At 37.4% G+C, this 16,717-nt stretch overlaps 1 protein-coding gene across 2 annotated transcripts in view; it reads left to right on the plus strand.

Moving 5' to 3' along the window:
• Window positions 1-16,717, plus strand: part of LOC105226913 (protein king tubby) — a 110,089-nt gene that overhangs the window by 3,178 nt on the left and 90,194 nt on the right. The window contains exon 1 of one of the 2 annotated variants that reach the window (XM_011206037.4): window positions 4,140-4,307. The exons of the other annotated variant lie outside the window; for it this stretch is intronic. Within the exon in view, the coding sequence (XP_011204339.2) occupies window positions 4,266-4,307 (42 nt within the window). The 5' untranslated portion in view covers window positions 4,140-4,265. Of the gene's footprint in view, window positions 1-4,139; window positions 4,308-16,717 lie in introns of those variants that run through there. 2 annotated transcript variants of the gene reach the window in all.

The raw sequence follows: 16,717 nt of genomic DNA on the forward strand, positions 1-16,717 counted from the left end.
ATATTTATTAAAAAATAAAAAAAAAATTAATTAATGATGTAGTAAAAAAATTGAATTGTAGACTAAACTAGCTAAAATTAAATATTTGAAACAAAATTAAAAGCAACTTCTTAAAAAACTGAACGTTGTTGTTGTTGTAGCGGCAGAAAACATTCCAGAAGTAATTTCGAGGCATGATACCGAGTTGACAGTCCTTGGCCGGATAAAAATCCGTATCAATTGCGGTCACTTAGACCCGACTGTCGTGAGAACGGAAAAAAATATCTTTTTTTTTTTACTTAAGCAATTGGAAACAAAATAGCACCTCGTACGGTTCCTTCCAGATTATATTTCTGTGATGAAAATCTTCGATGTGATCAAGAGCTCTGCTGCGAGTACTTTCTCTTATAACGAGTGCTTTCTTAGTTTGTTTAATCAACCGAAAACCGGAGATATTTAAATATCATAGAAGAAGTGCTATTTTTTTAACAATATCACCCGTATTTTCATGGGCACAAAGCGTAAAAGCTGATTAAGATTTTGTGTGAGTCGGAGGCCTAATACATATTTTCATACATAAAATATCAAAATGGAAAAACAGATTTTTTTATAGCCTTTCATACTATAAAAAATAGATCAGACAAGAATATTATAGCTTCGTTGTAGGCGAAGGACATTTTTTTCGTGTTTTAATACATGTATTTTTCGACCTAACCTCAATTTCAAAAATATATTTTGTTCGTTGTACTACAAATCGGGGCCAACAATGAGCAAAAGGAAATTTTTTTTGTTATTTTTTTGCAGAATTTTAACACAAAATATACAATTAAATTTTTTTGGAGAAATATTCATCGAAAGCCAATCACTGCAGACGGCGCGACTCTTTTTTCACATTACATACATATATACATTTGAGAATATGTTTATTGAATCGTTAGCAATTGGATTTTATTTTCCTGTTTATCGAAATATACCCATGCCAACTTTTTTGAAGGTACTATATTTATGTATATGTATGTATGTATGTAGCTATTTCTGCTTGCATAGTGTCTGCATTCATTAGACCACGGCACATCTGCTGCTGGCACTCTCCTCCTGCCCTTACGCCGTCACATAAAATCAACGATTGGCGAACAACAGCGTTTGATTCATTCACCGCACTTTTTATATGTATATACATACATCCATACATACATATGTAGTTCAGTATAACCCAGTGTGCTCTCCGCTTTACTTTCCCTGTCGCGCTGAAACGTCGCCGTCGCACAGTGTGAGATTTAGTCAATCTAGCATCTCAAAATTAATTTTTATATGAAGTTGTAGAGATATGAACTTGAAATTTGGCACGATCGTTAAGGAGATTATAAGCTTCAATATGGTGTTAGACAACTAGTTCCAACTAGTGTCAAAGGGGACTAGTTCCGAACTATCCTCAAAAACACTAGTTGGGGACAATTTTTTTTACACATTTATATTCAAAAATTTCTTCTTTTTTTCTCTCTTCTAACTAAAACTTGTAGATATATTGATATAAGCACCCACATACAACCATTTCTATAATATTCTTCAAGTTTCGAACTTTAGTTTTCAATGATTCTTTGCAAATGAGAAAAATAAAAAAACTAAAACATTCAACGAAAGTTCTTAAAAGAATGGAGAATATTCAAAATAAGATATTAATCAAAAACCAAAATAAAGAATTATATACAAATTATACAAAGTAAAAGCGAAAAGTGAAATAAAAAAATAAGGAATTTGTACAAAAATAAAAATTCCAGAGAGCTGCAAGCAAAGTTTTTTTATGCTTAATCATAATCATAATCAAATTCACCATTTAGTTGGGTGTCAGACAGAAGTGCAATGACCTCAGAAGGTAAAGTAGAACGCTTGGTTTTTGGGTGCAAACGTAAACTTGCAATCAAAGGGTCTGACGTGATAAGCAACCTTTGCAATAAATCTATGTGGGTGTCAACTCGGGACGTTTTTCTTGTGAACATTCGCGATACTATCTCGACTCTTTATTGCGTGCTTTTTGCGCTTCTTCAGAAAAGTTTCCTATGGGAAGAATGCATGAAGAAATGATAGCTCCTCCATGAAACAATATTTTGTGGAGAGTTACTGGCATATATAGTACCAAGGATATAAACTCAAATAAAGCTCTCTTGTTTCTGACGTAAAATTTTGGAAACGCATCTATATTAATAAAATAGCCGCTGTTTATGCAAATAAGTATACTCGATACCGCTTGATTTATACCTGTAATATCCGATGTTTTTTCTGCTTCTTTGAAAAATCTTCTGGCCGTATTGCCAACATTTGTGTTTCCTGTTTTTTCTGTTTCGGCATATCCACAAGAAGACCCATTTTCGTTCCTAAACCTGTCTTGTATTTTTTTCTTCCTTCTTGCAACGCTCTCCTTATTTTCATCGCCTGATACGTACCATTTCTCTATTTGCCAATCGGTAAGAATGTGCAACAAGCACTCCATAAACCTTATGTAGACATGTAGAGGTAAAAGACCACCAGCAAGCATATTTTCATCGATTTCGCGCTGTGATAAGGCATTCATCTCATTCATATTCCGCGTTGAGGTATTTGTTTTGAAGCTGATGGTGCGTGATCAAAGAGCAAAATCAACAGCAGAAATTTTTGAACTTAGCCAAATAGCATTGTCATGCATAAATCTTGCTTTATGACGGTGAGATTTGCTCCATCGCGATTGAAATTAGAAGCAAAGCTTTTTTATACGATCTTTAACTTTGGTATCGTCAACATCTGGTCCAAAATTGATATAACGCGCTTTTCGACCGCTTCTGTTTTTTTGCTTTTCACCTTGCTCAACCAAATCCAAAATAGCTCCTCTCGCGATATTTCACTCATACTAAAAAAGGCAAAAAATGGCAGGGATTTTATTTTTTAAATTTGTTTTGGGTACATTAACAAAGGTTCTGCTGGCATTCCCATCGCGGAACTCCGTGGGACTTGGAAGTTCTAGTCTATCAAATATTTGAAAAACTTTAAAATTAGTCTTACCTTTCAGGTGGTTATAAAACAATTTTTTCAAAATACTTGAGTGCAAAAATAATTTTGTATAAAACAAAAACTTTAAGTTTAAGTAATAACCTTCAATACAAAAAATATTTTAGGCCAAAAAAACAACCACTCACAACTTCGACCTGATCACTCAAACTTTTGTAATCAATGCAAGCTTGCAAATCAATTGTAGCATGCTATGCAATTGCACGTGTTTGATAGCTGTTATCACAGCAATAACATTTTTTTATTCTCTTTTGTGTTTGTTTGCGTAACAATTGAGGACTCTTCTCACGTAAAAAAAAATATGAGCGAGTTTACGAAAACATTTTTTTTTTGAATTTCGAGATGCTAGATTGACTAAATCTCACACTGTGCGTCGTGCCTTACCAGCCAGTTCTTGCGCCAAGCGTGTGTCCATGCTCATGCATTCTGAGCATTTCGACAACTGTTAAGGCGCTTTGACACGCCAGCAAACAACAACAAGCGCTGAGAGGACATACACTGGCGCATATGTATGTGTGTGCGCTTGTGTGGCGTGCGGAAGAAGCCAAAAGGCGCTCACAGGCATACAGTACGAGCGCAAAGTAAGCGCCACAGAGACTCGTCGCGTACTTTTTGTCGTCACCATTCACTTAATAAATCGAATTTCCATTTGGTAACTATAACAACAGTAACAACAAATGTGCAACAACAAAAGAGAGTTAAATATGAAAAATATATATAAAATATGTATGTGTGTGTGTGACAACATGTGCCCAAGTGATTATGTCTACAGCCATTAGTATTTATTGTTGTTGTCAGTGATTGTGTGCGCCTATTGTTGTTGTGCGGTGTCTATTAGTGTTGTTGTTGTGTTTTTCAGCACTATTCTTTATCACATCTGCCAATGTTTGCAAGTCGCTTTTGGTTTGTTTTGCTACTTCGCCGGTGATAGCGGTGCTTTGACGTATAAAACTGTGAAGCAGTGAAAGAGGAAATAGTGAAAATATAATGGAATTGTTGTTTTTGTTTTTTAGCAGTGCAGAAACGAAATTTTGATTTTGAAATACAAAGGGAAAATACTGTATAAATATTAAAAAAAAAATATATATATAAAAAAATTAATTAGAAATACAAAAGAAAAAAGAATTAAAAATATAAAAAATATAAAAAAAAAACAAAAAAATATTAATTAAATTCATTGTAATACAAACAATTATTAATCAAAAGAGAAAGTTAAATAAATCAACAGGCAACAACAAATACAAAAAATGTCTGCAGTCAGCAGTCGCAATCAGAAGATGGAACAACAGGTGAGTGTTGATAAGGAAATATACAACTAAAATCACTTTTTATGCAAAATGCAGAATTTTTTAGCTTAAAACCTTTTAAAAAAATTTAATTGCATTTTATTGAAAGTTTGAGAGTACCTTGAGAGACATCGTTCAAAGAGGACTCACCATATCAAATTTAACCGTAATATAAACCCACAAAAGAAGGAGATCTCTTGCAGCACTCAGAACCAATTGCTTAAGTCTTAAATTCCCAAACGCAGGACAGTCAAGAAGGAACTCTTGAGTTGTTTTCACCTCATCTTCCTCTCTACAGCTTTTGCAGATAGCGTCTGGTATGTTTCCCAGCCTTACTGCGTGGACCCCAATAGGGCAAAGAGCTAGTCTTATTAAGGGCAAAGAGATCACTAGGTCTCTTGCGATCGATCTTGGGTCACAAGGCTTTTGTGACAGCGCATGTGCGAATGGTGGTCCAGCTATTCAGTAGAAGAAGTACACAAGCGGATACGGGAGTACCGAGCTAGCTCATCAGTTTTACGGTTTTGAAGGTATATACGTATATACATATACGATTCCGCTGTGGCCTGAGTTCCATACAAGTGTTATCACAAAGACTCTCGTTGCTATTAAGAGCGAGGTGAGGCACTCTTTGACTAGCTCCGAACGCACTTTTAATGAGTTCAAGGCTGGTATCAACGCTCTGCTATCTAAGTGGATGGTCATTCCTCTAAAGGATGCTGCACTCCCGAGCTGTAAATCTACTGCTACCTTAATGGCTGCAACATCGACCAAGAAGACACTGCAATAGTCAGGAAGTCTGAAACTGGTGTTGATCGAGAGCTTCTGACAGTTGACCTCACCACCTACCTCCCCCCCAAGCTTTGACCCATCGGTGAAGAAGCTCACTGCCCCTCCTCCAACGGCTTCTTCCCACCCCCAACCCCCTCGCCGGTATATGGGTTGAGAAGGAGTCGTCAGAGCTCGGTTCAGCGATGCCATGATCCAAGTGATCCAGTATGAAGTCAAACTGAGTGAGGGTTTCCGAGTATGCAGACTTGTGTTTTTTTAGGAACCCTTATTCTAGGAGTCTAATGGCTTGGTACTATATTGAAAAATTGAGGTAGAAAAAGCACGTGGATGCCACCATTGTGCCGCTGCACTTGAGGTGATTCTTGATCTTACTCCGCAAAAAGATCAATTTTAACGCTGCTGGCATCAGGTCATGACAAGAACAGGATAATAAGCGTACAAAAACGGGCCGTTCGGAAACGGAGTCTACCGTCAGCACTTCTTCCTTCAAACCCAAGCTGGGCAGCAAACGTGAAAGGGAGAACTTCACTCTTGAGGAGTACCTCCGCAGTAGCACGGTTCGAAACCGGCAGATAGGATTTGGGCTAGTATAGTGGGACCACGTACCAAACTGTCAGCCCCCATAGGCAGGTTTCCAACCTTTGTAGCAGGTGCGCTGAGATCATTCCAGATTAGAACTATCATGGGGAACGAATAGTCAATCTCAGTGGTAGTTAAGGCCCACCTCAGTCAACCTAGTCTATTGAAATTAAATCAATTATGGTACTGGAGTACATAAAAATGCTTAATAGAAATGCCACTATAAAGAATATTATACTAGTTTGAATCCCTGAGCACAGAGGAATCAATTAAAATGAGTGAGCAGATCTCCTGGCGAAAGAAGGTGCAGCAACCAGTCCGATAGAACCGGGAATCAATATACAAGGCTATCGACATGTCGGCTCTTAACAATGCTAGACCAATATGGTCGGCTGGATGCAGTGAAATGCAAACGAGGAAGCTACCGAGAAGTCAGAACACTGCATTCTGGACTACAACAGGATGTCTTCCATCGAAATATGTGCCCAGCGTGCAACGAGTCCTCCGCATGACACCACCAACTACATCTTTGCATGCTCTGCTAACCATATACATATGTTCATCTGACATCCCTCTCCCTATGGTCCGATTCCGTCGAAACAGGACGTTTCCTGGCCTACCGTTGAATGACAACTTATCTAATCCTTACCATCCCAATAGGAAATAGTTAACCTTTACAACAAAAACCCGAACCCTTCTTCGCTGTGAGTTCCCATACGTTACGAGAGTAGAAAATGTCACTGGCAACAAGGACCTGGGCTTCGACAGGCATGAATGTTTCAGGGAGAGTTTAATAAAAAGCGGGTCAAGAAACTAATGAAGGCAGCTTGTAGGATTGTATACAGGCCACTGCAGGCTGCGGTATCATCTGCACTGTTTAGGGTACTGTCCACGGATCAATGTCGCTTTTGCAAAGGAGGTCAGAAAATCGGGTAATTAAATTCGGTGGGAGAACACCTTAGCATTGTTGGAACCACTACAATCGAAGCATCAAAACATAAAAAACCAACCTATAAAAATCAAGTTCCTGTAAATACTAATATTTTGTATTTGGTATTAACATATAGTTTCGATTTCTTGTTTTTAGTTGTTCCTTGCTTTTCTTAATTGCTCGAAAACATTCGAAGGGAACATTTTAAGTGAATTTATACATTTGAATTTGTGTACCTCCAGTAAATACCTGCAACAACTAATTGTTACGATTGACCAAACACACTAAGCTTGTAGAATTAAGGAAGAAAATCGAACAAAACAATTTATTTGATTACTTGACAACCGAAGACAGGAGGCAATTACAATTTTCAGTGAAAACCAAAGAAAAACATATTTACATGTATAGGAATAACAGTAACTATGCACATAGGTATATAAGTATGAAGGTATATACGTTAGTGCGTCTATATGAAACTAAACTCTCATGAATAAATTTGCATATACTCATATACTTCTATGAAGAGTGCGAGTGACTCGACCCTGCAGGGATATCAAACCAATAGCCAATATGATTGAAGAGCTTCCCGTTGGGATTTCACAATCACGTTTGCCTGCCCATTATGTACTCAAATTACTACCTATATAAGTATGCGATGAAGACTAACTATATATGAAGAGCAAACCGTGATGCTGACCAGACTATGAGAGAGGACTGCAAGGAAAGAATTCTGTCGATCTAAGGATGCTTGAGGATACTGAAATGTTAATTAGCTGTACTTTCTCATGTCAGAAACATACAAGGCTATTTTGTGGTACCCCCACAGCTGTCGAGTTTCGAACCAGCAACGAGCTATATGACAGACGTGCACTTTGCTACATTTGCCGCTGCTCTCAATACGAATACGAGTATTAAAATATTATTTAAGAGTCACTACCAACTAGTGCTCTATATGTATACTCGAATAATCAGGTATTAAGTGAAAAATGTGGTGAACTCTTAGTTAACGGTACTTAAGTCTTATGAATATCCATAGCCAAGTGGGAGTTGGAGAGTAAGCACACAGTTTGCGCACAAATACCGAGCAAAGTTAACTTTCTGGGATTAAATGTGAGACTAGAACTAAGCACATGGTAAATAGTTAGTACGAGTGGCAATTGGTAAAGCTGAGAAATCAGGATAATGCGGGAATACATAGCAATGAGTTACTGTTTGGAATGCTATATATGTACTTGGTGACACATGTGGCAAGAGTAAATGCAAACAAAAAAGTCAATGGAAAACCACAAAAGTATAAATAAATAGAAACCACGAGCATGAAACAGTGCGGGCAAATAAAGCAACCCAAAATTAAAGCAAGATAAAAGAAAGAAATAATAATGTGAAATAAAATGAAGGTGGGGATCACAGAAGGAATTCTATTGTGTGTTATTTGTAATAAGAGTATATTGAATTAATGAACAGAAAAAGCTTAAATGGTGACAGAAAGGTTCAAATTTATTAAAGAAATATCGACGCCAATTTTACCTACAAATGTGATAAAACTCTCCATGCTCTCTCCAACTGATCATTTTATGAACTAAAAGCTTTCATTGTAGCTTTTGTTTATCAAATCACATAAGAGTTTCAGGAGCTAGCTGGAGAAGTCATATTAACAGCTCGTGCTTCATGCCGAAATAAAAGTTGACACCAGAACAGTTGAATTAGAACCACAGACGAACAATTGTGAGGAAAAAAATGCCAGGAAGAGCAGAAAATATCAGAGATTTTAAAAGTCTTGCTCCCATATCACTTAAGGAAATTCGAAACTGAGCATCAAGGATGGAGTTATTATTGAAAGAAATAGAAACAAACTGTGCGGAATGGGATAGATATCGATAGTTGAAGAGAGAACCGAGACGTATTTGCAGACAAAAAAATAAGAGAGACCGAAATGCGTGACAGGCTAGCCGACAGGGATAACGCTCAAAAACCTCCAGAGGAGATCTAGTTACTGAACACCGCAAAACTAATACGGCTGTGTAAACTGACGTTAAGTAATATAAAAAGCTCCGTCAGGTTCAGGAAGGACCTCACCGAGCCGTTCGATACTAAACGAAGTTTCAGATTAAACGGCTCCCTATCGTAAGACTTCTTCAATATACTCATGGATATCATTGGCCTCAACAACCGTGCCGTTAGTTCTGCTTTCTCCAGACAGGATAAGCAAGCGAAGCAAATGGGTCTGGTATTGAGCGAAGACAGGAAGAGATTTCCTGTAATCCAGCAAACTGTCGTCGCACTCGCGACTAGGCTCCCACGTCACTGTTAATAGTCAGCCTTCAACTTCGAAGTCATACATAATTTCGTCTGTCTTGGAACCAGTATTAACAACATCAGCCTTGAAATCCACCTCACAATAACCCTACCCAATAACCTTGCTACTTCGGACTGAGTGGGAAATTGAAAAGTAAAGTTCTCTCTCGACGAAAAAAGACCAAGCTCTATGAGTCAGTCATCATTTCTGTCCTGCTTTATGGTAGAGAGGCATGTACGATGACAAAAGTTGCCGAGTGAAAGGTTCTATGGAAGTTTTGTGGTCCTTTGCGTATTGGTAGCGGCGAATAACGCAGTCAATAGAACGATGAGCTGTATGAGATAAACGACATTGACATAAATGATTTAAGAAACAGCGGCTCCCAATGGACGAAAACACTCCAGTTGTCGAGGTTTGGAAATTGAATATGTGGTGTTTTAGCTTGTTAAGATATTTCCAGAAGCTCCTATGCTCATACACATGTAAATACTAAGCTAAATGCGTAAAATATATTATTCACTCTGTCGACCACGTTTAATGGGCCTGCATTCCCTAACGAGTAACTCTAGTTAAAAGCAGAATTCAGCTTAAAAGTGTAAGCACACTCCTTCCATGACACATGGAAAACAAACAAAATGAACTATATTTGATAATACTACGAGTACCCAATTTTCAAAGGAAGAATGTGGCAGCACATTTTTCACAATCAGCAGCTTTGTCTGCAGATGAACTCAATGATTTCCATCAACTTTATATCAAATGTTCTCTTGCCTTATTGAGTATTTTTGCTGCATTGTTTTGTTTGTGTTGTTGCTATTTACCTTTGTCACCAAGGAGTCAACACAATCATGTTGGCTTCAACAAATCCATCGGTGTACATAATGTATTGACCTTAATACGCTTGTGCGTTGCCACCTCCTCCTCCTCCTCCTTTTCTACCAGCCAAATGACAGTTTTCTATTTTGCTCTTGTGTTCCATGGTTAAAGGAAATTGCGTTCATACGGAAATAAGTATGTGTATGTGCTTGTATGAGAATTGTTGCCATGTGCGTAAATTGGTTAGTTATTTGTGTACTCACACTAATGAACCAGCTAGTGGTTGTTAAACAAAATGTCCAACTAATGTTGGGTATTTGTTAGCCACTTATAAGTTTGGTTGCGAAGGAATATTTTATTTTTAAAAGCTAAGCTGACTTTCAGTTACCTTAACCCAACCGCATTTTAGCCAGTTTAACCTTAATTTAGTTTCACTAGAAATAAATTTATTTCATATGAAGATTATTGTAGTCTTTCACTAAGGAATTTCTTGGAAGACAATTTGATTTTATTGATTTTTTTGCAGCCAGCTTCAAACTTAATCGTTTACCGTTATATAGTAAGACTTGTTTGTAAACATTTTTAAAAAAATTATCTAAAAATTTTTTTGGAAAAATTATTTTCAAATATATTTTGGAAAAATTATTTTCAAAAATTTTTTGGAAAAATTATTTTCGAAATTTTTTTTGAAAAATTATTTTCAAACATGTTTTGGAAAAATTATTTCCAAAATTTTTTTGGAAAAATTATTTTCGAAAATTTTTTGGAAAAGTTATTTTGGAAAAATTATTTCAAAAATTTATTTGGAAAACTTGTTTAAAATTTTAGCTTGGTGTCCTATCGAAAATGGCAGATCAAAATTAGCATTTTCGTTATACACTATGAGAAAAAGGACCCGGAAATTGCAATTCAATATTATCGGTATGAAACCCATTCCTGTTCGACTCGTGCCGATAAAGCTGCATTTTTTTCATAAAGTATACTGTAAACAGGTTTCTTTGAATGTGCTTGATCGTGCGAATTCCAAGCCCACATTCATGGAGAGCATTTTAACTGCCGATAAGACATGGATTTATCGTATAAGTTTGACATGCAAACAAGTCCGAAATTGTCGGAATGGAACCCGTTTTCTATCGATCGAAGAGATTAAAGAAAATTCGCTGAAGGAGTTGAAGGTCAACCCAAAAAGTGCTTCTATAAAGTTTTTCGAGAACTAAAAAAATCGTCTTCCCTTTTAGTAAAGTAAACAAATTTGATTTGTCTGTCGCTGCTGTTTAGAGAAACTACAAGGAACAGTGACAATTCTAGGCAATACTGAAACATTTTGTAATTTTACTTGCGCACTTAGACCAAAATTGAAACGTAAAGTACCTGCTGGCTATGGAATTTAGACTACGTTAGAGATGGTTTTCAAAATTAGTTGCTTTCTTTTTTTTTCTTCGGAAATAGATTGAAGAAATGTTATGAAAAATACTGGACTAAGATTATTGGTATAATCTATAAACGGAACAGAGGGAAAATTACTCGACCATAACTGCACTGGAAACACTAAGTCATAGTCAGTTTTTGACATAAAAGGTCAGTTACAAAAAATTAAAATTTCAGTGAAAATTTATCGACATTTTTTTCTACAAATAGTTTTAATCGAAACTGAGGAATCCTTCGACCAAATCTTTAAGAGTTGTATCTCAAAGAACTGTGTAAAATTTCATGAAGATCGGTTAAGTAGTTCTCGAGAAATCTTGCCAACCGACTTCAAAAACACAGTTTCGAGAAAAACGGGTTCAAAGACGGCGCACTTAGCCTAGAGAGTCTCGAGCGCACAAGTTCTCAGGACTGTATCTCCGAACTTATTACTCAGCGTTATAGAATTTAATAACACAATAAAACAAATACGATTTTTTGAAACCGATAAACCCATGGAACCCCTTAAGAAACCTGGGCTTTTTGAATTAAAAAATGAATGTAGACATGCCGTCGTAAGTAAGTATTTATACCTAGGTGGAACGAGATACAGTGATTCTGGGTAATATCCTTTATTATCAGCTGTTTCCCGCTTAAGCTCTCGCTTTTATGATCACTGTTAGAGTCCCTTTTTTCCCCCCTCTACTAGAAATGTATTACTTTGCTTAAAGCTTTGCTCAGCTTTCAGTCTGAATTGAATTGAAGAGTTTTCTTGCCACCGAATGAGTGAAAAATTATTATTATTGAATATTTTAAAAGTCAAAAACTCTTACCAAAAGTGATCCTTGTTAGAAAAAGACGGATTTTGGTACCCTAAAGCGTGGGTTTTGTATACAGACCCAACCGTCAAGTAATTGTCAGTCAACACACTCCGCACTTGAAATATGAGAACCCGACGCCATATTCTATTTCTTTAACTATAATGGCTTTGTATGTCTGTGTGTCTTTATCCATTCAATGCATAATTCATAGCTCACACGCGCATACGTTCGCCGCCTCGGTGTTTCATCAAATTAGTCCTTTGAGGTTTCGAAGCGTTTTAATAGAAATTCAACTTTAATGAAGCTCAACTGTCAACGATAACAATGAATACGAGTATAACCATATGTCTGTATAGGGTAGAGCCTGCAACAATAACAAGTAATGATAGATTGTTAGCTCGTCTAGCGATTGGATTGTGTAGTTGCGGCACAGCAAACGGTTTCGGATGAAGGATATTGATTGCCCACATGGCGTAGTCAATGATTTAATGACCGCAAATGTAATGGCATATATATATATATCATTTATATATATGTATATTAATTTATGTGATCTTATTACAACAATACATACATACATATGGCTAAATAACTCGTGGTAATTAACGAAGGCAGCCATTAAGCGCAAGCAATTACCTCATGCTCGTACGCAGCACATTAACGTTGTCTATCATGCACTAGTCACGCCTACTAAAGGGTGTTACAGTTCGAGGTTCCATGCTTTTTTAAAGAAAAAACACAGGAACTTCAAATCTAATGTAGAATGTTTATTATCATTCGAAAGAACATGCTTTGGCATCTATTTTTTGAAGATTATCTCTTTCAAATGTTGGCCGCGGCTACGTTTCAGATGGTCCATTCGTAGAGACCAATTTTCGATGACTCGTTTGAGCATTTCGACTATTAACTGGCGGATGACACGCGTAATGATTTGCGTCAAGGTCCGAATAGAGACGGGATTGCCGCAAAGACTTTAGAGTTTACATATTCCCTCAGGAAAAAGTCTAACGGTATGATATCACACGATCTTGTTGAACAATCGATCGTTCCAAAACGTGAAATTGTCTGCTCAACGAAGTGTTCTCTCAATAAATCCATTGATTGATGCGATGTGTGGGAAGTGTCGCCGTCTTGTTGAAACCAAATGTCGTCGCGATCGCGACCTTCAATTTTAGGGATCAAATAGTCGTTTATCATGGCTTAATAATGGGCGCCATTGACGATTAAGTTCTCATTGGTAACATTTTTGTAGAAATATGGACCGATTATTCCACCGGCCCAGAAACCACACCAAACCGTTGTTTTTTCTGAATGAAATGTCAGCCCTTGAATCTCTTCAAGTTGCTCGTCGTCCCAAAGGAGGTAATTTTGCTTATTTACATACCCATTGAGCCAGAATTGGCTCTCTTCGCTGAACAAAAGTTGGCTATTAAACGTTGGGTCTTCTTGGAACTTTTCAAGAGCCCATAGAACGAAGCGATGTCGCTTGGAAAGGTCGAGCGACTTCAGTTCTTGCACAAGCTGTATTTGGTACGTTTTCAATTTAAGATCTGGACGTAAATTCCGCCAAGTGGTACCATACGTCAGTCTGAGTTGCTGCGAACGGCGCCGAAGCGACTCTCCAAGGACTTCATATACACTCCCAGCTACGGCTGCTATATTTTCTTCACTGCGTGCTGGACGTGGTCTATTCGGTTCAAAATTAACCATTATTATCGGGTCTCGAGATGGAATGTGTACAATATATCAAAAAAAGGCTCTTGAAAACGTATCTCCACTTGAATCACCCATTATAACCACTAACTACCTGCAGCTGTGTCATTTTTAAACAGTTGCGGTATTTATTTAATAACTTTTCGTTTGTTTTACTTACATATTTTTGACGCACGCAAACTAACCGAACTAACTTCGGCACTTATCATTGCTAAGGTGAAAGTTTGTTTTGAAGTGGCCATCAACTACAGCGGCCCTACCGCTTTCATTAATTTTAGAAAATCGCTTTCCACGCAGCTGTGCTGTGTGTGTGCCGAGAACGGAGAACGTGCCACAACAGACCTGCCACCTGCCAACTGCCGCCGCAGGCCTCAAAACAAGCTTATCCAACTGGCAATGTATACATTTGTGAATAGATATGTAGTTTTGAAGTTCTGCAGAGCATACAGCTTTGCTTTGACATTTTAATTTAGAAGAGACCATTAATTTTAATAACCACCAAAAGTTTTGTCGAGCTTCAAAAATGCTCTTTCGCCTACACTTTTCGTTAGCAAACTATTTCACTTAGCTCCTCTAACACTGAACACCAAACTACAATTTCATTCTATTGGTGTTATTTACTACAACTTCTCTGCACACACACATACATATGTATGTATAACTGCAATTTATGTGGAAATTCTTTAGTTGCTCCAAGGTAACTGTTAAACTTTACTAGATACAAAATTATGTAATAAAACGTGCAATTTGTTAGGGATTAGTTGTTTACAAATAATTTTGTAGTCTTTGTGTATGATTCTGGGTAACTCCGGCAAACTAGTTGAGGCGGAAAGCTCTGTGACTGCCTGTGTTTGGCTTAATTATTCAAAGGAAATATGTTTGCACAAATACATTTCATGGAAGTTGTAAGTGTTAATACGCCCAAAATTTACTTGTGTGGTCCTCGTAGCTGAAACTTATTTACCGCTAACTAGTCAAGCATAAAGTTGTGGTTTGAAGTCTGTTTAATAACGTATGACTACAAGAAGACTAGTTGGAGTAGTTTAAGGGTTGTTAAAGTGCGTAAAATTATATCACGTCTAAAAGCCTTACAGCAAAGTTCAAGTTAAGCCGTAGAATCCCCAAAAAGTTTTCCGACAGGTTGTTGTACTCTAAACAGTTAAGATATTTGAGTTCGTATATAGATTAGGTTAGTTTAGTCTGGTAGACTAATTAGACATGCTTAGACCAATTTTGGTACTTAGCGTTACCAGATGGAGTGCCGTCACGTAGTTGAATTCTCATATAAGTCGATCCAAAAAGAATAATTTATTTTCTTAAAATGGGTTCTTAGTATTCTTGAGGTAAACTACACTGAGATAGGGACTCACAGAGGAACTAAAGAACGGTATGGACCGTCCACGCCTAAAGGATTGAAGTCGGATTGCCTCAATTATCTATTTAACGGACTCCATCAATTCAGTCAGCGGAAAGTGGAGTTTCTTGATATTTATTTGATTTCAAATTTTCATTGGAGCTCCGCAATAACCAATTTCGCTATGGATGCAGTTGCGCCATTTTGTTAGAACTAAACGCGGTAGAAAGGGATACTTCTTAAACACTGGTCTGGGTAAAAAAAACTCATTCAACATTTTTAAATAACGGTGCCGATTGACAATTACTGTTGCATCGTTTTCTTCAAAGAAGTATGGCCCGACAATACACCTTGCTGAAACTCGTACACCAAACAGTGACTCGTTCTGGGTGGAGATCGATCTCGTAAATTACTTCATAAACGACGGACTGCAAAGCATGGCACCGCTGCACAATCCAAGCCCTCTTTTCGGTATCCCAAGCATTTATTTTTAAAAGACTAAGCAGTGAAATAAAAAAAAATAACTCGATTCCTCACACAGTAAAAGACTTATTACGCTTTGTGTTTGTAGCCACCCCGCACTTTTCCGGGACCTATGCAATAGAACCATAGTTGACCTGCCAGTCTGCTTAAAGCTTTCTTCGCTTTGTTAATAAAGCTGCAGTTGATCTTTGGCGACGACAAGACTAGTAGTGCCGCCTGGCCACCCGTGTAAATGACCGCTTTCTATATCCTCCCGCAGCTATTCAATAGAACTCCACACGTCATATCTATGCCTTGTACTTCCGCTTGGAAGATGGTATGAATATGGTAGCCGGAAAAAGAGAGAAGTATCGATATACTAGAACTATAACCCCGCCCCGTCTATTTTGGGTCCGTTGGTATAGACTGAGGTAGTCTTATATTCCCATACCCATCTGGAGGATATTCCTACTTGTAAGTCACTATTTAACTCCAACCTTGGTAGGATATAGTTTAATTTATTGAAATTAGTTTCGTGATGGTACAGAATTTCTTTATGTCATTAACTCTTCCTTTTCCAACCACCAATATCCTTAATTCTATTAGTAGACAGTGTTGCTACTCTCCGTATACTTGTACAATTTTCTATGGGCAGTTGGTACAGCAGCGTATTTAGCGCATCCTTCGGACATTACTTAAATGCCCCGGTAATCACTGCCAAGGCTGACCTCTGAACTATATTTGATCTTCTGATATTATATTGTTCTGAATTTCTCAGTATTAATTTTTCAATTCAGTTTGGCATCCATTTCGAACCCCAAATATTTTGCTGTGGGAACGGAGAAATTGTAGCACCACCGTGTAAGAGAAGTTGAAATTGAGATAGTAGCTTCGTTTTCTTCGTCAAGGTAAAATATGTTACTCATTTTGAAGGGAATACTTGTAGATTCCGTGCATAGCAGCACTGGTAAGACCCTTCTCTTTATGTTAATTTTAAGCAATAAATTGCAAAGCGGAACTCTCTTCAAGGTAAATGACAGTTAACTAAGGTCTTTAAGACATCATTGTAAATATTTTTGTGCTCAATGAAGCCTTGGATCATATCTGACAACACCTTTCAGCTTTACAAATATGCCGTCTTCAAATACTGAGTAAGAGCGTATTCGAGAATACGCCGCTAAGCTCTTTCATTCAAGGGCCTTAGTGTAAAGTGTGTAGATGGTGGTAAAGAAGCGCTAATTTGTG

Source organism: Bactrocera dorsalis, chromosome 3 (genome assembly GCF_023373825.1).
Source record: "Bactrocera dorsalis isolate Fly_Bdor chromosome 3, ASM2337382v1, whole genome shotgun sequence".
NCBI classification, from domain to species: domain Eukaryota; kingdom Metazoa; phylum Arthropoda; class Insecta; order Diptera; family Tephritidae; genus Bactrocera; species Bactrocera dorsalis.